The sequence below is a fragment of the Rhagoletis zephyria genome, unplaced genomic scaffold (genome assembly GCF_001687245.7).
Source record: "Rhagoletis zephyria isolate East Lansing unplaced genomic scaffold, Rhagoletis_zephyria_1.1 Rzeph_scaffold_00033, whole genome shotgun sequence".
Taxonomy (NCBI): Eukaryota; Metazoa; Arthropoda; class Insecta; order Diptera; family Tephritidae; genus Rhagoletis; species Rhagoletis zephyria.
The window spans coordinates 762059-786999 of record NW_016157117.1 but is presented as its reverse complement, the minus strand read 5'-3'; the positions used below and the strand labels follow the sequence as shown (position 1 = coordinate 786999).

The 24941-nt window shown below is 34.2% G+C and overlaps 2 protein-coding genes and 1 long non-coding RNA gene across 4 annotated transcripts; 2 read left to right on the top strand and 1 right to left on the bottom strand.

The window, feature by feature from the left end:
• Positions 1–379: 379 nt before the first annotated feature.
• Positions 380–24414, bottom strand: Ifrd1 (Interferon-related developmental regulator 1). Of its 2 annotated transcripts, none has more exons than XM_017618619.1 (6): positions 23024–24414; positions 22757–22937; positions 4777–5473; positions 4465–4708; positions 1402–1620; positions 380–1332 (listed from the first exon to the last, which is right to left on the bottom strand). In XM_017618619.1, exons 2-6 carry the CDS (start codon positions 22785–22787, stop codon positions 1249–1251), a joined length of 1275 nt encoding a protein of 424 aa, XP_017474108.1. In that variant the 5' UTR covers positions 22788–22937; positions 23024–24414; the 3' UTR covers positions 380–1248. The 2 variants fall into 2 exon arrangements, with proteins under 2 accessions (XP_017474108.1, XP_017474102.1); XM_017618613.1 differs by having other exon boundaries at positions 22757–23942; positions 24058–24414.
• On the top strand, positions 1631–6472 carry LOC108364784 (uncharacterized). The gene is made up of 2 exons (XM_017618630.1): positions 1631–3770; positions 6262–6472. The coding sequence occupies exon 1, from the start codon at positions 2168–2170 to the stop codon at positions 3014–3016; it is 849 nt and encodes a 282-aa protein (XP_017474119.1). The 5' UTR covers positions 1631–2167; the 3' UTR covers positions 3017–3770; positions 6262–6472.
• LOC108364791 (uncharacterized) lies at positions 15931–18610 on the top strand. Its single transcript, XR_001847820.1, has 3 exons — positions 15931–16051; positions 17337–17341; positions 18599–18610. It is a non-coding gene; the product is annotated as an uncharacterized LOC108364791 (long non-coding RNA).
• Positions 24415–24941: the final 527 nt, after the last annotated feature.

Below are 24941 nucleotides of genomic sequence, written 5' to 3'. Positions count from 1 at the left end.
TTGCAATTGCTTTTCCGGTTATTTGAAGGAGCAAAACTTTGTATTATAAAAATTATTTTTTCAATTTGAGGCCATAAATAAAAAACTTCAATGAGAGAAGCAACTAAATAAAAAATCAATCTATAATTTTTTTTTCTCTGGCATTACATCTTCTACTAAGTTTCAACAGCAGTCTCCTCTACGCACAACTGCTGACAAATTATATCACCTCAAGCGTGTTTGCCAAACATCATTTTTTTTTTGTTTCACTTTGTAACTTTTTTCACTTTAAAACTCTACTAGCTTACAGTTAAGTATCTGGTACTTGTAATAATCATAAAAATAAACGCTTATACGTGTCGTCTAAGCAAAGCGCTTTTTCTTGTTCTTAAAAAAAATACATACATACATAAATAGTACATTAAATATATGTATTGAGTTTTCTTAACATTTTATTAACGTTTTTATTTCAAATGGTTCAGTTTATAATTAATTCATGAACAAAATATTTGAATCAAAAGATATGTTAAGCAAAATATATATAAAACTTCAGAATTGTTTACTAGTAGAATAGGTAAAATCAAGTTATTGATAATATAAATATGTACATGTGGAATTTAAAAAAAAATTAACGTTGGAGTTCCTGCCGCAGTTGCATGTGTAGCTTGTAGGTATTTTAACATGTTTAAAAGCTAAATAAATTTCAACTAGCATTTCTTTTACGTTTATACATATATTGTTCGTTTGTGGTATATATGTAATGTTTTTTTCTGGTTTTCATATTATAAAATTGCTACATAAATTTAAGTTAACTTTAAGATTTACATAAATATTGTGTACAGAATTTCGTTGCAATAAATTCATGAAAAGATGGAAAGAAAAAATGAGCGCAAATGAAGAGTACACAAAATTTCAACAAAGCTTCGCCGACCGTGGCAACTGAAAAATTGCCGGTATGGAAGCGCGCCTGCATCCACTAACTGAGAAATCAGCTCTGCTGGCATTCAAAAGCTTAAAATTCTACACCTAAAATACGTTGCGTTGCCGCTATCTGCCAACACAATTGCATTTTAGAGCGTAAAGGTCTCCGCTGCTGCTTGTCACACCAACTTATTCCTCAGCATTTTAGCGCCATCTTCTATACCACACGCCTTGCTTGAATTCGCCTGCTTTCTAGACCACTCCACCGCCTAAAGCAGCTGCATGCGAGTTCCAAAATATTCGTCTTAAGTTATTAAAATTAATCTTCGTACTAGCAGCTAAATTTGTTTAATAATTGTAGCTACAGCGCTTGTCTCGATTTTTGCCACGCGTTATTGTGCGTGCCTTGAAGGCGGCTGCATTTAGTAAATGCTGTAATAAAAAAGTAAGTAATAATTAGCAAAACAAAAATCTAGCTTCTCAAAAACTGCATTCACTTACGCGTTCCAACTTTGACTGCTTGATTTTGGTGTGCCCATCATCGACGAGTTTAGCACCCAATTGAAAGATATCGCGTATGAAATCATTCTCCTGCAACTGCGATGTCATGCCAGGACCCATAACGGTGCACAGCGCCGAGTATTGATGATGTATAGCCCAGGAATCCAAGAGAAGGCACTCAGTGCCAAAACGAATGCTGATTTCAGGTGATGTATCCTCCTGCATGAAATTTAATTATGGATTTTTAGTAACCAAACCTATGCGCTTATGTAGATGGATGTGTAAAAGTATGTATATAAATGTATACTCTCCTTAACTCGCATGCAATGATGAAGCAATGGTGCAAAATATACAGCAATCAAATGCCAATTTCTTAGCCATACAAAATTTCTCAGTTCACTCAGTGTCGAACCAATGCACTATTTTAAGTGCTCATCATAAAAAACAAACAGGCACCAACCACACATGCCACGCTTTCTCTTCACTTATTCACCACACACAAAATACAATTTCTTGAAAAAAAAACAAAATCTGAGTCGCAAAATGAAATTTTTGTCATTCAATATTTTTTTGCTTTCATGTTAATCAAAATCATGAATCAAAATCATAAAAAGGTTATAAAAAACAATTCATTTTCTCTCCGGTTTCCAACAAAAATTTCTTGTTCTATTAAATACAATATAAATTATAGAAAATTGCAAAAATTTTCGTCCAAAAATTTAAGGTGAACGCGTTGTTGATAAACCATTAAAAAAAATTTTGCAAAATGCTTGTCACCACCTACCAACACGACTATGTGCCTCCCCACACTAGGCGTTATGAATTCGTTAAGAAACAAGATAAAGCGATAAAGGCGAAAGAGGAATGCCAATGTATTGATACAGCTAAAATTGAGGTGCCAAAAGAAGCAAAGGAAAAATGTGAAAGCGGTGCCGAATGGACGGGTATCGCGCCAATGGGCCGCCTCATCGACCCACGCATCATACCCACAAAACTGGCGCCCGATCAAGCTGATAACCTTGCAAAAGATCCGGATACTGACTGCTTCAAAGCGCAACCTAATCGTTTTTTGCAGATCCTACGCACCGCGTATCCAGACCTCTATGATCGACTGAAACAGATGCCCAAAGATGAATTGAATAGGCGGCTGGAGCGCCAACGACTTTTCACCACATATCAAATTGATTATTGCGACATGAATGAATATCCCGAGGGTATCTATGAGAGTCTCAAAGAGGAGGACGATACAGCTAAGCTCAATGCCACAAAATTGTTGCATAAGGAGGACGCTTGCGATGTGTTCCGCGCTAATGTAATGAAGGAATTAGATAATCAAACGCGCAATCCTACCATTACAGATCCATGTGAGCATGCGTACAAACCATTCAAGATCTCCTTCACCGACAGTGCACGATTCATCAATAGTGGCAACAACTCACACTGGCGCAGTAAAGCTTTCGTTACACGCAACAATTTCTCCGAGTATATGGAAACAATAAGCCGTAATGGCTGTGTTATACTAAAAAATAATTTACATGATCATAGCAAATGTGGTACTAACGGGAAACATTGTCGTCATCAGCTGCTGAATGCGTGCATAAATAATGTACGATAGGCTGGATCATAATTCAATGATAAAAGGTCCCTTAGGAAGGCATTGTGTGTGCATTCGTGAGTGTGTGCAAAGCTTTTGTAAGGGAGTTAAGGGAGTGTCAAAATTCGAATGTCGCTAGTGAGCAAACCTTGAATTATTGAATCATGAGGCCGGATGGGGTTGCGGATTGGGAAAGTTTATTTAAATTTGTTATTTTTGTTAGTGTCAAATGTTGCCAGTGAAAATAGTTTAGATTGTAGTTAAGTACTCGGAGCATAATATATTCGTTTGCGAATTTGAATTTTACACGCTATGTTTGTAAATTGCTATCAAATTTTTAACACTACTCGGAGCAATTGTTATGGCACAAAATATATTCTAGTAATTAATTTTAATCTTTCAATACTAATCATGCAAAAAAGTAAAATGATAATCTAGCCTTGAGAAAAAGGAATAATTTTAAACGTAAATAAATTTATAGTAATAATTTTTCCGTCATCAAGCATTTGTAATTAAGAATTAACAATAATATTACTACACAGAAATCGATAAAAGATATATTATAAAATATTTATAAGTGCGTTTAAGTTATAATATACATCTGAGTGTCATCGTAAATTACGTTTTTTTTTCTACAATGCAATTTTTGACTGATTCCTGCCGAATGTCGTAAACTCAAAAAGGGATTTCGAATTGAATTTTATTTGATCACGAAAGCCGTTAATTGGGTCACTCCAGCAACACTCCCCGAAAGTCTTTGGGGAATTTGTATGCTGTTACAACAACAACAGCAATAAGACCTAAACCTGTTCTACTTTATATAAATTTCTTTCTACATATATTTATTAACAACTTAAATAAAAGTTCTGCATCCACCAAGTTCTTCATCCATAATATGGATTCCATATATATATTAAAAACTAACGAACGATCTAATTATTTTAACGCTAACGACTCACAGATGGCGGGAAAACACAGAGTTGTATCAGATTTTGGACGTGGTTTTGAGCATAGGTTTTGAGTTGGTTTTTTTTTTTTAACCATCGAGTGAAATGGTTAAGAGCTGTAATTTTAATATGGCGGAACCACGCTAAATCAAATGAGTTTTCGAGATAACCAACTCAACATCCATAACTACGGGGTTAAGCTGCATGGGCACATAGTATAATAACCATCTCTGTGAAATGGTTAAGTGCTGTCAGTTTTATACATATGGCGAAACCACGCTATATCCAGTGGGTTATCGGGATAACCGATAACCAACTCAACAGCCATAACTGCGTAGTTAAACTCCGGTGGGGACATAGTATTATAATTCTTCTTATATTTTGCAATAACAATAAAGTGCACAATATCTCAGTTATTCGATTTCCTAAACCATCACTTCCTTGTGTAAATTTTAGTAGATAGGTACTTCATACTTTCAACACCGAATGCTTTGCATGAAATAAATAAAAACATTCACTTACCTCCAAATAATGCAGCACATCACGGAATGTGGCGCGTTGAGCCTTGCGATCACGCTTAGCGCGATATTTATGTGAGTCAGTAGCCAGCTGTTTAACAGCATCAATTAAAGCACCCAAATACTCTTCCAAAAAGTCTTTATCATGTGCACGACCACTTTCGAGTATCAGTGCTAACGTTTCACCAGCAGCTATGCGCACATCCAAGTGTGGCGATTGCAATAAACCCATCAATTTTTTTACCGAACTGTAAAAACGTAAATATTTTTGAAATAAATAAATGTAGTAACTGTGAAATGAAACGGTTTTACTCACGGCAACATGGGCTGACCATTGGTCATGAGTGACACGAAATCACCCGATGGTATGAGCGTCAAAAGCAAACCCCAAGCGGATAATGCTTCAGCATGCAGTGCGCCAGCTTCGGCATTCACCGAAACCGGTGATTTTTCATCGCCACGCAAGTAGCTGCCGCTAAAAATGCCTTCGAAAAATTGCATCAAAGTAATGAGATCGCCAATATCTTCGCCACCGAGGAAGTTGAGCAGTCCCAATGCAGTGCAACACTTGGCGCGTGCATCAAACGAAACAGCCTTATCCTGTACGGTAGTGAGCAAACATTGATTCAATTCCTTAGAGATCTCAACATCTCCGCCCAGTTGTAGCACCACCAAAGGTGCGAGGCGTGCGGCGTTCGACTGCTCGGCGCCCTTGCCACGGCGTATCGACTTTTCAATGCAATCAATTAGCGTTACCTTACGATCGTCAACGAAATCAGGCATATAACGATGCATTAAAATTTCACAGATATTCTGCAAAGCTTGAGTGCGTGTCTGTGCTGACTTCTCAGTGGCATTTTCGAGCGCTTGCATAAATTTCTCTTCGAAACGTTCATTTGATGACATCTCATCCATGTCGTTTACGGATGAGGGTGCATTATCCGAAGCGAAAGAATACACGCTGGCATTATCGTTAAATGACTCATCCTCAGAGTTGGAGTCACCGCTGCGGCCTGTGGGCGGAAAAGAACAATAAAAAACAATTTAATTAATGATAATTCACTAGGTAAAATATTCACTAAACTAAATGCTACTAGTCCTAAAAAGGGTGAAACCCCTCAACGAAATCTGGACCGGAATCACGGCATCCGTGATCGAATGGAACACGATGCTAAATTTCGATAACGAGGCATTGGGCCGTATGAATAAAAATTAAGCAATTGCTTTTTCTTAAAATTTCAGACCTTTTACTCGATTTATACAAAGAAATATAAGTAAAAGGTCTGAAATTTTAAGAAAAAGCAATTGTTTAGTTTTATTCATACGACCAATTTTTTTTTAAATAAATTTGGTTGTAGAAAAAAACAGCTGTAGTTTTAATGCATTCGATTCGAAAGAAGCTTTGTGATCAGATGTGATGACTGGTATGTCAAAGGGGCCCTAGTCGTGGCGTTCGCGATCGAATGATTCTTCGTTTTGAATAAAATTACAGCTGTTTTATGTTCAGTATAATTTAAATTGAATAATAAAGCAAGATTTATAGCCAGTTTCACGAAGACAATTGTAAGTAAGTGAAAAATGATCTTTTTATTAAAATTCAATATGAAAACCAACAAAAGGGAAAAAATCATTTATCGTGGTTGATGAAACCGCCGGTTAGAGATCGGCTTGGTAAAGTTTGTTCATTGGTTTCTTTTGTAACGGTACTACTAAGACCTGCATAAATCAGAGAAGGCAAATGAGGAGGTGATTGGTGTCGTGTTTTGTGCCTTCCACGTTGGGATCGAGTCGGAATAAGTAGGGAGTGACAGTCTTTGGCCAGATATAAGTCTGGCTCGTTCCGGTTACGTAGACTCGACTGTCGTGGGAACGAAGCCTGCTGAAGTATTTATACATTGTTTACGTCAGAACTCCGATGGCCGCATTTACGGAGCAAGAGTTTGTATAGGTAGTGATTGTCTCTCGGTGAATGTCGTTTCTGGCTTGTCTCTACAACGGCAGGTCCACCGGGTTTTATCCGACCAAGAGCTAGTTTGTTCACGATGGGCATAGGATTGGAAAAGGGCGAAAGAGGCCCAATTTATGAGTAAAAACTCAAAGTCAAAATCTTCAAACCCACCAATCCGTGATAAAGAACGTCTGTCCTGCTAGCGGACCCATTTTTCCAAATACTAATAAAAATTATTGAGAAATTGGGTGCTTGACATCATGCTCCTGACCCTTAAAAAATTCTTGCGGATTTCTCATAAGACTTGTAAGAACATTAAGAATTAATTCTGGAGGACCTAAAGAGCATCTAATTGCTTTATAATGTTTGTCAGGGTTCGACGAAATTTTAGTGGGTGGGTAAGCTAAAGTGACATCACGTTTCTCGAAAACAAGGTGAGCGCCTAAATTAAAATATCGCATAATTTCTCAATAACTTTTAACGGTATTTGGATAAGTGGGTTAGCTAGCGTGATGGACGTTGATTAATTAGATATGATTAATTTAATATTCTCTTCTTCTTCCCTGGATATATCATTCAAGAAAAATTTCCTCAACATTAATTGCATCCTAGTTTTGGTTATTTATCAAAAAGCAACTTATTTACTAGCGAATTTGATTTTAATTTTAGAAAGTATGCTCTTCATGTTCTGTTGAAACAAGTTCTTTGCTACAATAGCAAATGTCATAGGCATTACGTCATGAAAATGCATATTACATACAAGATACACGGAATCCGATTTTATATTGAACTCTAAACAACCCCATATAGCAACAAAAAAAACGTTTCACACCCACGAAAAATATGCTTTTTTGAAAAACATGCCAGATCATCTTATCATATACACAGTTACAACAAAGAAAAATTCACACATACATCACAAAACAAAAAAAAGGCAAGTTTGTAAACTGGGTAGGACGCACAAATGAGTAGAATACTCGATAGTATTCAAAAGTATACAAAATAATAATAGTAGAAGCGAGGAAGCTAGGTGAATTTTTATGAATGAATCACCAACGCCCACATGAGTGTATATGAAACTTATGGTAGATAGACGTGTACATCAGTGATCGGACTTAAAAAAATAATTTTGTGTGGTAGAATCTGGAAAAAAAATGTGGTAGATTTCAAAAAAATGTCTCAGGTTTTGGATCAAACTTTGTACAAAAATTAAAAATATTCTGCTAGGTTTCACCTAAATTGCAAACATTTTAATTAGAATCTAAAAAAAATTAATTGTAGTATAATAAAGTGCAAGATTAAGTTGCTAAAAATTGCGTCGAGTTTTAGCAATTTTTTTCCTTGAAAGTGTAAAGCAGTTCCTTCCATATCAAGATATTTTTCGAGCATATTTCGAAAGATTTCTGCAACCTTGTGGAGTGCTGCCAGCTTTCCTTTTTATCACATCACGATGCAGCGAACAAATGTGGCACGTTCCAGAAACCGCTACTTGGGATTTGCCGATTTTGAAAATTCTCAAGTAAAAGTAAAGAACGCTCTAGAAGCTTTAGATGCACTGAAATTGGCTAATACTTTCACAAAAATCGCCGTTTTTTACCATTTTCGCTATTAATTCTTTTTATAAATCATATATTTTGCAATTTAACACAATAAAACCACGTTTCCTGTCGAAAAATTGAATATTGAAAAAATGTACTATTTTACACTTTATTTTATCCTCACATTTTGCCTGGTGTTAGTGATTAGTGTTAGACAATTTTTGTGGTTGATTTCAGACCTTGTGTGGTAGATGTGGTAGATGCTCAAAAAAGTGGCAGATCTACCACAATGTGTGGTGTACATACATATGTATGTGCGATTGATAGGATGCTACATTGGATACTAGCGGCCAATGAAAGGTATGCGAAGCAAGTAAGGAGAAAAGCAAAGTGCGGGTTTGCATACGAAACCGGAAAATGAAACCCAAGGGGTGAAGTGAGCCATTTATGACGCAGTTCAATTTCCACCAATGACAAAAATGCACCAATGTGATATTTATCAACGAAGGTATAATAAGATATTTGCATTGCTTGTAAATATTTATTATTCACTCAGAGTTTCATTTGTGCAAAGTCACCAAAATTTTGAAACAGAAATACTAACAATAAATAATAAGTACAATATATTTTACATATGTATGTATATACATACATACAGTGGTTCACAAAATAATAGGAGCGCGATATTTTGATCAGTTTTGGTTATTTACTTTTTGTTTATTTAATGTTTATTTTTTTTTTATATAAAAGTCTAGCTGGCTATACAACAAACACCAAATAAATTCTGAAATTAAATTTTTGTACAAAAATTCAGCAAATTTTCACCAACATTTCTAACTTTTTAATCAGAAACTTTAAAAAAAAATCTTCAATCTGCTAAAAAAAAATCCGTTGATTTTTGGCAATTTTTTCGCTGGCAGTGTCCTCCTCCATATAAAAGAAAATTATCGATCATACTTCGTATGAAAAAAACGTGAAACACCTTCAACCAAACGAATTCTCAAAATCAAGATAATGCCTTAGCAGGTTGAAAATTTTGGGTGAAAATTTGCTGAATTTGTATAAATTTTGTACAAAGTGGTGTTTGTTGTTTTACCAGCTAGACTTTTATAAAAAAAAAAAAAACAATAATAAACATGAAATAAACAAAAGACAAATAGCCAAAACTGGTCAAAATATCGCACTGCTATTATTTTGTAGACAACTGTACAAACAATAAACAAAACAAATAACAGTCTCAATGAGTCAAATTACACCATGTCAATGCGCTCTGGTCGTAAAATATGTGCCGTGTTGCAATTATTTTAATTGCATTTTTTAACTCGTCACTGTGACGACACACCTAAGAATTTTACGGAGACGAAGAAAAGTTAGATATGGACAAGAAAAAATATCGGAAAATCGTCCGATGGATAATTTTTCACAAAAAATATTAAAGCGTTACAATAACTTTCAGGACTTTGAAAATATTAAAAAAAAAAGTGTGAAAAAGATCGTGACACAAAGATCAGCCGTAGGCATTTTTTTACGATCAGCTGATGGTTATTTTACAGGCAGTAATAATTTTGACATAACACTGATTGAACTTTTTACTATCAGCAAAAAACTAGTAAAGATGGCGATTCTAAACAAACAGCCAATAATAAACAACCGGAAATGATAATGATGGGTTTGCCTAGGCTAGTGTAACTCGACAATGTCGAAAACACAAGCATATTATTTCTATAAAGAATTGAAGCGCTCTTCATAAATCAAAAAGATGGTTCTATCTAGTTATTTACTGCTGTATATTCGTTTGAGCTCCTATTCAACTGTGGGTGATTGAATTCAACTGGTCAGTGCAATTTCGAAATGCTCAATAACCTGTTGGCCTTCAAAAAATCGTTACCGAAAAAAATTATATTGTATTAGTAAAAGTAAAGCACATTAATACATATGGGGCATTCCACACCGAATCGGACACCATTTAGCTTTTGCATTTCCCATTTTTTCAGAATTTTTTTATGTTATAAATAGTACCAATTGAGGTCTCCATGATTTTGAAATTGTTTCCTTTTCAAAACCCCTGAAATATTAAGTCGAAATAATTTTGGAAACCTTTATTTTTATAAAATTTGCAAATTTTTAAAAATGTTGACTTTTAAGCATAGTCCGATAATGGGATAACAATGGGAACCCTTTTTTCGTATTTTTAAAATTCCATATTTCAAATCGATTCGGAAAAGGAAAAAAGTGGATGAAATGCGGATTTTTGTCCGTTTATCAATTCCATTTTTGTATGCGTTGACGATCCGTTTTTCCACTAAAGTGTGCTGCAGAAACGTATATACAGACAAGTACCGAAAATTGTTGTGGAACGAAAACGTTTTCACTTTTTTTTCAAAAAATTTGTCTGATTTCTTTTTTACCTGCCTTTTATTAGCTCGGGATGTAACTATGTAATATTGATGCGCCTAAAAGGTGCAGCGATTTCTATTCTCAAGTTACATACCTGATGACAGTATGAATGGAAATTATAATAGCGGGGTTTTAGTTTTTTAAACTATAATTTTATTTCTTCTGCACTCCACAGATGCTTTTTCATGGTTCAAAAAAAACAAAAAACACAATTATTGCTTTCAAATAACATCATCCTTTTCGAAAGTTTATCGGATACGAAAATGAGATAAGTGTAGTCTTTTGGATACGTAAATAAACGAAAATTGGAGTCGTTTTCTATTCGTTTCCGGGTACCGTAAAATTGTAATACACCTTTTCCAAGAGTACTTGAGAAAGCTTAAAATGTACTTCAGAAAACGTAAAATGTACTTCAGAATAGTTGGTTCATTTTACGACTGACTATTCTGAATTACATTTCACGTTTTCTGAAGTACATTTGACGCTTTCTGAAGTACTCTTGGAAATGGAGACCGCACCATCGGCAAAATGCAAACTGCAGGTTCAACATTATTATCGACGTGATCGACTCCACAACATATGTATAACAGGGACTCAGTAACGATATTTAACCTGTAGTTAGTATTAACCAGACAATCAGTAACCGGCCTTTCCTTCAGGTCCACCAGTATTAGTTTTAGCCATCTGTGATATGTAATAGGTATGTCTTAATAATTGAATGGATTATAACCGCTTATTTTTATTTATTATGGGACTAGGCATAAAAGTTGCAAAGCTAGTGAAAGTTTTTTCGAACAAATTTTCAATTAAACCGATCAGTAGATAGATATGTAAGTGTTTTTCGTAAATCAACATTTTATATTAAAAATTTTTAAATTTTAAACACGCTTTCGAACTTTTCTCCGATTTTATACTCCAAGTGTTTTGAAAAAATTCCAAATGGGACCATTTTTCGCAAAGTTATTGGCATTTAAAAATAAGGATTTTTTTTTTTCAAAAATCGATATCTCGAAAACGGCTGGAAAAAAATTTAAAAAAAAAATCGGCGATACCATAACATAAAGAAGTATAATAAAAATCGGAAATGCAAAAGCTAAATGTGTCCGATTTAGCGTGAAATGCCCCATATGTATAAATATACATAAATACATACGTATATGCATATCGTCACCTAAAATGCATGTAACAAGCATCGTCGCTGAAACGCAAAAAGTCGTAACTAATGAAATATTCAAAATTCACTTTTTGATTAATATGACGGATTTCATCGAATTACAACTCCCCACACCGTTTTATAAAAAAAAAAAAAATAATAATTATTAGTAACGACTTTTTCCATCGCAGTGACGATGTTATTGCGTTTTTTGCATTTCAGGTGGCGATATGTAATTCTGTAGGGCGTTTATCGCTCTCGCGACAACTAGTTAGCGCATAGCTTATCAGCTGTTATGTATGTATGTCTAAAATTAGCTAACCTAGAAGTAACGTTAAATTGCAGCTACTCATTAATAGCTACAATTCCACAATACGTACTACTTTTAATTTGACAAAACATACTTATGGTGTTTTTAGCAAGGGTATTATTGACATAGGTGTTGAAAACGTAGATATTTATATTTATATACTTAAACTAATTTCATAACACAAAAATGTAAGCAGATATATGTACATCGACTTAGCGGCGTGTTTTCAAATGCTAATTTCTAGAAAATTGAATATTTGCCAATTTTAGCTTTGAAATTATTTTAATAATACATATGCAGTACGTATGTACATATGTACATAGTACTAAAGTGAATATATACATATGTACAGCTGTGTTCAAAAAATAATAATAGTGCCGCTGGATCATTCCCATCAAACAAGAAATCCATAAAAAAAAGATATAAAACATAGCAAAACTAACGGTTTAAATAACTAATTTACTTGCTAAAATCGAGAAAATTTGTAAATTTCGAGTGCAACAATTTTTTTAAAGATCTGGTATCCACAAGGACTTTTCACATTTCATTTATAATGACGTTCGTTCGTTTCTATGGTTTAAATAAAGTAGCAATTAAAAAATATTAGTTACACGGGTTATTATGTACTTCAATTAGGTTGACAAGTAATAATTTATAGAAAAAGTTGTGTTACTATGTTGAAAAAATAAACAAAAATTTTTATTGAAAAATCCCAATCTCAAAAGATTTTCCCATTTATGTTTGTATGTACGTCTCACATTGCTGCCATGTATTGGGCACAAGGTGATTTCCGCTTCAACTAAAACGAGCACATGAACCAGAAAGCGCATGACAACATAAATGTTTATTTTTATGTAAGTATGTATACAGTATGCATGCGTGCATGTTCATAAACACATACACAAACGGGTGGCCGATCAACAATCAACGAGGCAGATACCTATGTAAGTAGCCAGCCAGCCGCCTCAGTACGAAGAGCGCTGACTGCACACGCCACTATTAGCCGTATAACAGAAAGAAAAAAACGAGTTTTACAATCCAAATATGCAATCAAGAAATAGTAAAAAAATCCAAAAATTTCTGAAATACCAAAAATGCCTTTCACAAAATTAAAAACAGCTGACTGCCTGATGGCGCCGCTGAGAGACAAGACGCCAGCAATTCACTTCGGAGCGGCCATAAGAGTTTGCAGCACTCTAAGCACATGCAATGCAATGAGCCAGTCAACCAGACAGACTGGCCTTCGCAAGCCAGCCTGTTGAAGTATAACAAAGCCATACACAGAGCTCTTACATTTGCCAAAGCTTAAGTTTAATGAAAGTTGCTGGCCTGGTTTATGGATTTGGCCAAATCTGGTTTTAACAGATTTTGTGAAGGGAATCGGAGTTAGTTTGTGGGCAAGTATGTATGTATGTATAACTGTTAACGATTAGAGGCCGTGCGGCATAACTTAAGGTGCAGCTACTCATATTTTAAGATTCAAACAAAAAGAAATGGATGAAAAAAAATTGCGGAAAAAGCCAAAATAGGTCAATAGACAGGAAAATTTGAAAGGATTATTGCATAAGCAGCAGAGAAGTTGGAAAATGTATGAATGCATCATTATGAAGTACCAAATGAAATAATGGATTGGGTTTTTATTAAACTAAGCGGCAGTCGACAATAATATACATACATTTGTTTCTCCACAGATATGTATGTATAAGAGAGTAGAAAGATGTCCGGACCGGTATATTGCAATTTTGTCGAACAGTCAAGAAGCTATGTAGGCCCTCAGATATTCATTTATCGAATCGAGAAGAGATTGCTTTCTCTCCGCCAAATGTGAAACGATGAGCAACGAATAAATTGCAGCGCCGAGAATATGATCGCATGTGAAAAGCAAGACGTAGTACTAGAAACCACAAATATTAATGAATTTCCACCACGATACTCGGGTCTATGGAACTGGAACGACCCAGAACTACATATATCGGGTCACTCCAGCTTCAGACAGCCTATAAATAACATTTATCGAATGACTTTTACCAGCTTTTTGAGTTCTCGCCCCGTCAATATCGTAATAGGTATCTAACCATCGGCTGTTGCATAAGAAAGAGCTCAAGTTACCTCATGAAGTGGACGTTCAAATCGCTATAAAAAGAACAATTTAAAATCCATGAAGTCGGAGTGCATTATTCCGATATATAAAAACACAACTCCACAATCCACTTAAATAAAAAACCATAAATGTACCAAAACTTTAGGTTTAAGGAGGTTAAAATCGGAAAAAAATTTAAACAAGTAATTTTTAAGCAAAAAAACAAAACCGACTTCGAAGTCACATATAAAAATTTAAGATTATCGTTAATTTCTTATTGATCCAATGATCGGGTCTAAACTAAATTAGCATAGGACCACCTTTGAGCATCAACCTTTCTTTAAAAAAAAAAATACAAGAATTATAGAAATCGGTTAACGAGGTACAAAGTTATGCGGTAATATACATTAAAATAAAATTATAGTTTAAAAAACTAAAACCTCCCTATTATAATTGCCATTCGTACTGTCATAAGGTATGTAACTTGAAAATAGAAATCGCTGCATCTTTTAGGCGCATCAATATTACATAGTTACATCCCGAGCTAATAAAAGGAAGTTAAAAAATCCGCCGTATCGATAACCTCCTCCTTATTTTGAAGAAGTCGGTTAAAAACATCAGTAAAATCAGTCGCCAATCGTCGGTAGATTTACGTGGCCATAAGCGACTTAACACGACGCTGTTTCAAATCCACCAAGATATCCCCGACGATAGTCCTTGCTCCTCTACAAGGAGAAGTGAATAAAAGATAGAAGTATAAAAATTACTGTATTGTCATTTGAAATGTTTGCCTTTCTACTGAATAGAAGGGATTTTTCGCTACCAGTAAATTCCCAGGTACTTATGCTATCTAATCTAACACAAATTAGAAGTGATGTGAGCGTTTTAGTATTATTTAAATACAAAATGTTATCTAAATAAATATGTAAATACGATATATGTATTTATTTATGTACGTATGTATCTTTTTCGCCTATTTTATTCACGTGAATGTCTACATAATGTATGTATATGGGCAAATCTAAAATATAGGTACACTTAAATTGAACCTATACCAAATTTTAACCTGTTTAATTGGAGGAGTTATAACGCAAAACAACGTTTCCGATCAATCAGTTGTATGGGAGCTAGATGTTTTAGTGAACCTATTTGGATGATTTTATGGAATAGTTAAGGTAATATTAAAAAACGGTTATATGCAAAATTTTAGTAAAATATCTTCAAAACTCAGGAACTTGTTTTATAAAATAGTTAAAATTTAAGCAAAGTTTCAAGTACCGCTATCTCGAAAAGTGGAGCCAATAGGGTAAAACAGAGAACGCCATTGAATTTAGAAGGCTCCAATTAAGTAAGAGCAACTATATTAACATTTGTCGAAAAAAGTGGTTTTGATACCACTCACGAAATATTCTGACTAAAAGAAGGAGCATCATTAAAAGTAGTAAATCAGGATTTTTACACACTTCTAGAGAACAATTTTTTGAAGCATTTTACAGGTATATGTAATTTTATAAGGACTAGCAGTTATAGCAAGATTTAGATTGTTTCGACGTATTTTCCAAATGTGCCTTCAATTAAGGTGTTTTTGAAATAAAAATTACGCTCAAGATCGCAGAATATTTTATCTTTAAAAGCTAGTTTATTTTGAAAGCAAACCTCTTGCTAAGGTATCAAATTAATCGTAATTGTTTGTAGAATACAATACATACTTAAAAAGTATTTAAATTTAAATGCTTCAAAACCTATACGCGATAAACCGAAAATTTTGAAAATTGTGAAATGTGGAGTTACAGACTTTGAGTTACTTGCCATTTCGTTATTTTTTAATGCACACTTTTCTCACCTACTACAAATGAAGTGTACACATAAGTGCTAAATATGCCCATTTAATTTCAAATCAGAATATGGCGTGCTTCAAAAGTTATGACATAATTAATTGTGAACCTCTTAAAAATTGCATAAAAAATTCACTTGTTTCCATAATTTTTTTTTTTTCAATCACCTATATTTCAAAAGTTATGCAGCAAATTGATCCAATTTTTTTTTTAGGCTTTAAGTATACGTCAATGAATTATATCCAAACGCAACCAGCTTGATTTAGTTTACAACAGTGAATATAAAGCTAAACAACACAAAGATTACCTGGTTTTTAGATTTGCCCATATGTGTAGTACTTTTCGAATATTTGCTTTGTTCGATACGCAAGTGTACAACAGCTGTTTTCGCATATAAAAATAAGTTGTTTAGCGTCTACATATGTATGTCAGTATGTACAAGTATTTTATATAAAGTGCCAGCATTGCTGAACCTTGTATATAGCATGAAGATATGTAAATAAGTATGTATGTACAGTATTGGCCATATCTATAGCACACCCATTTCAAAGTGATATTGTTTGCCACTTATGTTTAATTATTAACTTTTAAGAATTTTCAATTAAAATACAGTTCATTCCCTAACAAAACCCAAGATTTAAACTTTGTTAAACACAAAAAAAAATGCAACAAATTTTCACCAAAATTTCAAACTTTTTTCTCAGAAGTGTTAGAATTTTTTGAGTAAGGACGCAGTTTTATAGCCCATTCAATTTTAGTCTAACAATGTGCAAACTTCAAGTGACTAGAAATTACCGTTAATTTTTTTTAATTTTTTTTTGTCGCTTCCATATAACGAATAAACACAATTTATTTTTATATGTAAGAAACCTGCAACACCTACGTCGAAAAAAACTATAAAAAAAAATCAACGGTGATTTTTAGCCACTTTAAACTTGCACATTGTTAGACTAAAATCAAATAGGCTATAAAACTGTGTACTCAAAAAATTCTAACAATTCTAAGAAAAAAGTTTGAAACTTAAGTGAAAATTTTTTGCATTTTTTGTAGTTTTCTAAAAAGTTTTAAACTTGGGTTAATATGGGTTTTGTTAGAGAATGAACTGTATTTTAATTGAAAATTCCTAAAAATAAATAAATAAACATTAGTGGGAAACAAACAATATCACTTCAAAATGGGGGTGCTATTGTATTGACCAATACTGTATGTATATTTTGTTTTTTAACGTCTGCGTGAGCGTGTTGGCGTGTTGAGCTATTTGTCTATCCTTATGTTTTTGTATGCATATACTATAGACGCATAGATAAAACCGACTGTTGCTTCATTGGCTGGCATTGAAACTTTTAGTATATATACAGTAATTGAATATAAATACGCTGCGTACTTATGTATACAGTGCCGCCCACTTAAATAGCGCCCTCTTTCGATCATCAGTATTGCCAGTATATACTTGTTTATTAAATATTCATTAATTTTTATAAAAATGTTGCATATTCTATAGCAAAAACGATGTAAATACAAAAACTGTCAATAATGAGGATTTTGTTGTTGTAGCAGCATACAAGTTCCCCAAAGAGTTTTTGGGGAGTGTTGCTGGAGTGACGGCCTTGGCCAGATATTGTATGTAAATCTGGGTCGTTCCGGTTACGTAGACCCGACTGTCGCGGGCACGTCAATAATGAGGATCAAAGAGGGCGCTATTCAAGTGGCTGGCACTGTATGTATGCATATACAACGCAGATATACCAGTGAGTGATTATTACGACACGACAAAAAATTTTCAAAGATAAGAATGTGGCGAAGTCATTATTGGTTCGTACATACAAATGTGGATTATATGCGTGTACACACTTTTATATAAATATGTATGTATGTACATATATATGTATGGATGTGCATACAGCTTTTTATGAGCAAACAAATAGGAAAGCGTAAAAATCATAATTTCCTCCAAAATTTCCGTCACTTTAAATGCTGAATTCCGTATTTGTTGTTCGTCAATCAAAATAAGATAAAAGTGTAGGAGTATACCCGGACTAAGCATTAATTTAAAGCTTAAACAGACGGCAACGTTGATCCTGACTAACTCGGACTTAATCCGGATCAACTGCAGTTAATTCCCGAGTTGATCCGGATCAACGCTGCCATCTGTTTACGCTTTTAAGTTATCGTAAATTAGGTGTAAGGCGATTTATTACTATACCATAAACGACACGAGTTATGGGTCTAGCCCTTAAGGCATGACCGCCAAGGACCCCATCTTGTAAATAGTTAGCGGAATTAAGAAACATTCGAGATTTGATAGCGAGAACGCCGGACGCGTTTTAATAAGCCCTTAGATTTCTGAATATTTTAATAGTAAAAAGTACCCCAAAGATACAGGTTGTCCAAATATCTCACATAATGCGCCGCCTATCGGCAAAATTTTTGCGTGGAGCAGAGCTGTAAAACTGTGAAATCATTTGAAATTAAAAATCATCAATTTTATATTATTATGTTTTCATTGAATTCTCCCTTATTGAATAATGCGGCTTATAGTTTTCCAATTCTACATTCACTCAAAGTAGATACGATTGCACACATTTCCATATTCAAAGAAAGATTGAAAAAATTTAATGACGAACGATTCACTTTTAACACTGAATAAGCACTCAGATGAATGCAGCTTTTGCTATGTGTGCACACATCCACTCAGTACCAATCAATTGATATAAATAATTTGAACACACAAAACCCACTGAAAAATACGCCAGGTTGCATTTTATTAAAAAGACTGCAAAATTTCAACACGAAAAATAGTTAATAGAGCGTTATCATCAGTTTTTTTTCACTTAAATTTGTACAAGGATTTATAAGAATAAAAAATATTAATTGGAGAAATATTTTTTAGTGAACGTACATACATATGTAAGTTAATATAAACTAACAAATTTAAGAGCTTCTGGTTCTAACTTTAGACATACATATACATTTCATTATTTAATTATAAAAATTTTTGATACAAATTTCTTCGTACTTTTTTTCGTCGCTATTGGGTCAAGCAGTTAATGAAGATTCGAAAATCGAATTTGTTGGTTTGTGGAGGTTTTTTCATTTACAATAAGCCACAAATTATCAACATTTCCAACAAAAAAATATTTAACAAAATTCGTTGGTCTCTATTTTCATTAACATCCTTTTCCGAAAGTGCAATATTTAAGAATTTATACCCATTTCATTGAGCACGCTTTTTAACCCAAGTTTTGGTTTGTTTGTTAACATCAAAACTACATATCGACACCTAAGTGGAAGATCGACCTATCTCGGCAGCCAGTTCGAAAACTCCCTATCTCAAAAAACTGTTCTAGAACACCCTATTTCAGAATTTTGTTGAAGAACGCCCTATCTCAGAATGCGGGTCAAAAACGCCCTATCTCGGCAAATTTTGCATATATTTTCATTTGAGATATGGAGTTCTTCAACCAAATTCTGAATTGGGACTTTCATAAAAAGCTTTCTGAGTTAGGGCGTTTTTGAACTGGCTGCCGAGATAGGTCGATCTTCCAATCAGGTGTCGGTATATTAATAAAAAATGATTAAACATTGTCTGCTGTAACCTATTTTAGAAATAATTTATTTATTAGGATTTGCAATTTGAAAAAATCAGTTCCTTCCAATTTTGGGAATCAAACGGGACCCCACACAAGCAAAACTCGTTTTCTACAATCTTTATTAACCTGAAGGGCTAGACAACAAACAACCGCTATGCGAACCAAGTTATAATACCCATGTGCACAAATGCGCTCGGGTGTAATTATTTTTAAAACATTATTCTAAATGTATGTTTTGAGCAAATTGATTTCAAAAGTTAGAAATATGTCCCATTTTTCAAAAATGTATAATAATAAACATGTGAGTTTTTTAGCAATTTGTTTTCTGTAATTAAGGAAATATTATTATTATATATACATATATTCTGCGAAAAAATGTCTACAATCAATTTTTAAACCCTTTTCGCAATTGGTGTACTCTTGTAAACGGTAAATTTTGTTACCATCTCATAAGCTGGTAACAAAATATTGCCCCGCCCCGTGAAATATGCATTGCCAGAATTTCCACAATTCTTCATGGCTGAATTGCTGAATATATAGCATTACCAACGTTCCTAGAATCGCGGTGACATGAACAGGAAACATTTTTGGTAATAAAATTTTCCGGTTACAAAATCTTCGGTTACGTGCAGAATAGACCTTTTATAGTTCAAAAGTCTATAATACGAAGGGACAGATGCCGGTAATGAAATTCTTAAGTTTTTTCAAGCAAGAGTTTTAAAAACTCAATTCTATTGACACTGTTTTATATATCTATATACAGTTCATTAGTTTCGAATCTCAATCTACCATTCAAAAACACAACACAGTTTATTTGTTTTCAAGCATTTTAAGCCACTCAGGAATGAGGCTTTTTTTATACAAACAAACAATCAAAATTTTGAAAAGAATGTCGAGTGAATGCAGATCCTATTGATTCAAGCATTTTACAGCTCTGGCGTGGAGTTATTCCTTTACACGTAGCTAGCATATGTACATATATTCCAAATATATCGACCCCGCGTCACTAAAAAATCACCGGTAATTTTAAGATACTTGAAACTTGCACTTGACTAAAATTGAGCGGGCTACAAAACTGCATAAACATAAATTTTGTAAGGATTCTAATTAAAAAGTTTGAAATTTTTATGCAATTTTTTTATAGTTTGAAATTTTTATAGATTGAATTATATTTTAAATTAAAATTTTTAAATATAAATTGCAAAGAGTATCTTTTTGAATTTTGGTGCTAAGCAAGGCGAATTTATATTTGCGTTCCAGATGCTTCACGATTTGCAGGTTTTTACAGGAAGCCGGTCCAGGTGACCAAATTCCATAAGATTTATTAATGGAGAAAACAGCTATTCCTGCAAATCCTGTAAAACCTGCAAATCGTGATGCATCTGGAGCGCAAATTAAACCCCTTTCGGACACGTCAAGTCTTGATTTCAAGTCTGGTCGCTCGTAGGCGAAGGAGGTGGGACGAATGTACTTTTCCCCTCTCTGCACACCTCCTTCGCCTTCGAATCGAGCAGACTTGAAAGCAAGACTTTACGTGTCTGAAAGGGGTCTTATATAAGGTGGTGTTACAAGATCAGCTGATTTTGTGAATGTGTTTCGTTGTTGTTGTTGTTGTAGCGGCACTACTAAGCCCCGCCTGTTTCGGGTCAACTTTTAATCATTATCGTCAAGCTCAACTAACGGTAGGCCCAGGAAACGAGCTGTTTCGATGGGGTCGGACCAAAGGGAGAGGGGTGTTAGTTGAGTCGGATTGAGCTGGCATGTGAAGAGGTGGTTGGTGTCGTGGGGGGAGTCTCCACATGNCCAAACTGGCGCAGCATAATTTAGAACCGGCCGGCCAATTGCCTTGTATGTTGCCAGCAACGTTTCTTTGTCTTTGCCCCAAGTGCTGCCGGCGAGCGACTTGAGGACCTTGTTGCGGCTCTGTACTTTGTTGACAACTGCGGTTGTGTGCGCGGAGAAAGAGAGCAGGCTATCAAAGGTAACCCCTAGAATTTTCGGGTTGTTCACCGTCGGTATGGGTGTGCCGTCGACGTGAATGCCTAATTCAAGCCTGACCTCCTTCGTCCAGGTGGTGAATGTGTTTCGTCTCACGTTTGGATTTCCACACGCATTCTTACAGATTTTGACAGTCTACGCCACAAAAGCAAAAACCAAATACATGTAAATTTTTGTTTTTGTACTCCTGCCACTTGGTGCTAAGTCTCTGAAGATAGTTGTAAATATAAGTTGCAAACGTTGTACAAAATTACTTTTCGTTCAAATTTTGATTAAAAAGTTTAAATTTTTTATGAAAATTTTATGAATTTTTCCAAATTTTGTATGTATGTACATTCGGGTGGTCCAAAAGTGCATGTGAAAAAGAAAAGTCGGAATTTTTATGCTCTCACCCCCTAGGATTGTCCTATTCCGAAAAAAGTATATCCCTATTTTTTTTATTTTGAAATCAAAAAATAATTAGAGGTCGCTCAAAGGGCTCAAAGTTTTCCATGTATTTTTATATGGCGAAAAAGCAACTTTTCGTAGAAATGGTATAGAATTTCTTAATAATCAATGGCCCGTAGTTATAGTCAAAATAAAGTCGACTCTAAAGTTAAAAGCAGGTTTTTTTGACAGATATCCCATTGAAAGTTATGTCAAAAAGCTGCTTTTAACTTTAGAGTCGACTTTATTTTGACTATAACTACGGGCCAATATTTTTCGATAAAAACACCTCTTTAACTTTGTAGGAAATTCCCAATAATAATACCTTATTGTTTATTTAACCATTTTTTCATCGCAACTATATTTTATAAGTCCGCCAAAATCCCACAAAAAATTAAAATTCGTTTGTATTAAAAAATTGTTAAATAAACAATTAGGTATTATTATTGAAAGCAAGCGGTTACCCCACGCAAAGCACTTAACATGTAGAAATCTGCTGGGTTATAAGGCTCTACTACTCTGCTACTTTTCATAAAGCGGCGTCCATCCTCTTTTGTTTAGAAAGGGTTTGGGTGTATAATTGCCAAATTTTAGGTTGTGTCACTTTTGAAGATCGTATGCGATATGTAGAAAATACCTAGTTCTCAAAAGTTGGCAAATTTTATTTTGCATTGAAAGCATTACTAAATGATTCATAAAGAGTTGGAATCGAAACTGACTGCGAAATTTAGCAAAGAAAAAAGTACCTGGAGATGTACATATTGTTTTTTTTATGTATTTGTAATGACAAAAAATATTACTGCAAAATATGTATGCATATACCTCATATTGTACATACATATGTACGTATGCATACATACATATATATAAATGCATGCATGTGTAAATTGCGCCGCAAGTGCAACTTTGTTAACGTGTTTTTGTGAAATTCATTTACTTTTAATGTACCTAACAAAGTGCACACAAAATTACAATCATTAATTCTAAATTATACTAAAATATAAACATGTTTTTAGCTTACCTTTGCCTCCTTTTTTGTTGCGTCGCGGCATCCTCTTGTCTTTATTAGACGTCTTACGTTTAGATTTAGGCGATGTGGCGAAAATTTTGAATGAGCACAAAGATGCAGTTGTAGAAATGATAGAAATCGCGCTGCCGGTTTTTATACCCGTCGTATTTGCGCAGATGTGCAGCTGTTTGTCCTTAAACGTTGATACGAATGCGGATGTGAATTGAAATGCCGGCTTTGATGACAAGGATACAGTTGACAATTTATCGACTGGTTTACCTGTGTGTGCTGCCTGTAGTTGCAGGTTATGATACTTTTGAATACCCTTTTTAGTGGTATTGGCGTGCACGTTTATTGACACTTCTTCGCTTGTTTCCACGACGGAGGACGAGCACAAAGCCTGTACAATGATGAACTACTACTGGCTACAAAAGATTAGCGTTGACTCTTATGCGTATGTTGACAGCCTGACAGGAGGTTGTTTGCGCTCTGCTTTTTAGATGCTTCCCTCAATTTTGCTTAAGTAATTTTGGAAATATGCGGATAAATGCTACTTTTCAGAAGTTACACTCTTTATTTAGGTTATTTTTCACCAACGCTCACTTTTTTTTACTTTTATTGATTTTTATAAATCACTAAGGTTTTTTGTTTTGCTTTGCTTGTTTATTTAAATTTTATTATTTGGATGTCCAAAAGTTTTTTAGATTTTTAATTTATTTTTCAAGGATGATAGGTTTTGGGGACTTTAATTCCAATTGGTTTTGGAGAGGGTACAATTTACTAAAGTCGTACTTAATCAAGACGCAGCTATGCAAAAGTTTTGATTCTTCCAATTTTTGAATATAGTAGAAACTTTATTATACTCGTTTATTTGTAGTTGTTGATTTTTTACTTTCGCAAATTTCACTGCACCACACAAACTCACGTTGTTCAATGTTCCCAAGTTGACCGCGTGTAAATTATTTATACGTTGGGATTCTTGCTCAGCTTCGGTAAAATTCAATGAGTAATACTTCTTATGTTGTTGTAGTTGGGCCTTTGTCGTTGCAACAAATTTCATGTTTAATCGCAAATTTCAAGTTGCTGATAAATTTTCTGTCTCTACTTTTGTCTACCAGATAACCGACCCGACTTTTTTCACTGCACTGTGAAATAGAAATGGCAGCACGAAACTCTTCGTATCGATCAACTGAACCACCTCCGCGTGGAAGAGGGGCGTTAACACAAAAAAAAAAATATTCAATAGCAGGTATAAATCAGTGTTGATTGTTTCAAAAACACTTTGCACTTTTTAATGTTTGAAATATATTTACCTGGCTATTCAAGTTTAGCTATTTGCATAAGGATTTTGCCGCAAAGGTTTTTTCGTCACCGAAAAGTCTATGGGCAATTCGTGGTCGAACTTCACAAGGTCGTCGTGCGTGGCTACCGCGCGTATCCTCGGTTTTTCACCTCAGCAAACGTTGCGAAATGAGAAAATTTTAGATTTTCGCGGAGTTTGCACTATTGCTAACAATTTTGCAATTGTTAATTTTTATTAAATATATTTTTCTCACCAATTTTCACTGAATTGCGAAACGATTTTTCACACGTTGTCAACTCATTCAATTCATGAATACGAATGTGATGTAAAAGGAAATTAAGCAGAATTTCACAAATCGGATTGATGGCCACGAAAACGGGGGATTTCGGTATTATTAAGGAGTTATTTAAAGAGCTGAATGAATTACGCAGAGCATTCAAAATATGGACATTATTATTTTTTATCATTTACTGTATTATTTTTTAGTAGTTGTAGCATTTTTTTAAAGAATATTGTATTTATTTAGTGAAATAAATTAATAGCAGACTCAACAATCATGCTTGACAGCATGTTTGAGATGCTTGTAGTGTTAATTGTAAATAATGATGCCGTTTTGATAGAATTCTACCAAATTCGGTATACAATTTTTCGAAATTTAAATTTGGTGGATTGGTAGATTCTTATTTCATTTGATAGATTTTGCCAGACGATTTTTTGATGGCATTCATTTCAAGGAAACGACAAGTATTAGTCGAATAAGGCCATATATTTTACATAAATGACTACTTAATCAAAAAGGATTAACTTTTCAAATATTAAGTAGGATTCAAGCACTAGCTATACTTACATTGAGAGAGCAGGGCATAGAGAAGCAGCGCATGTGAAGCAGTGGTG

Excerpts from the sequence above, each read along its gene's own strand:
- LOC108364784 (XM_017618630.1), top strand. The coding sequence starts at position 2,168 with ATGCTTGTCACCACCTACCAACACGACTATGTGCCTCCCCACACTAGG.
- Ifrd1 (XM_017618619.1), bottom strand. The coding sequence starts at position 22,787 with ATGCCGCGACGCAACAAAAAAGGAGGCAAAG. Across the intron at positions 1,621-4,464 it reads ATGTGCTGCATTATTTGGAG|GAGGATACATCACCTGAAAT; the intron begins GTAAGTGAATGT and ends AATTTCATGCAG. Across the intron at positions 1,333-1,401 it reads AGCAGTCAAAGTTGGAACGC|CATTTACTAAATGCAGCCGC; the intron begins GTAAGTGAATGC and ends TTTTTATTACAG.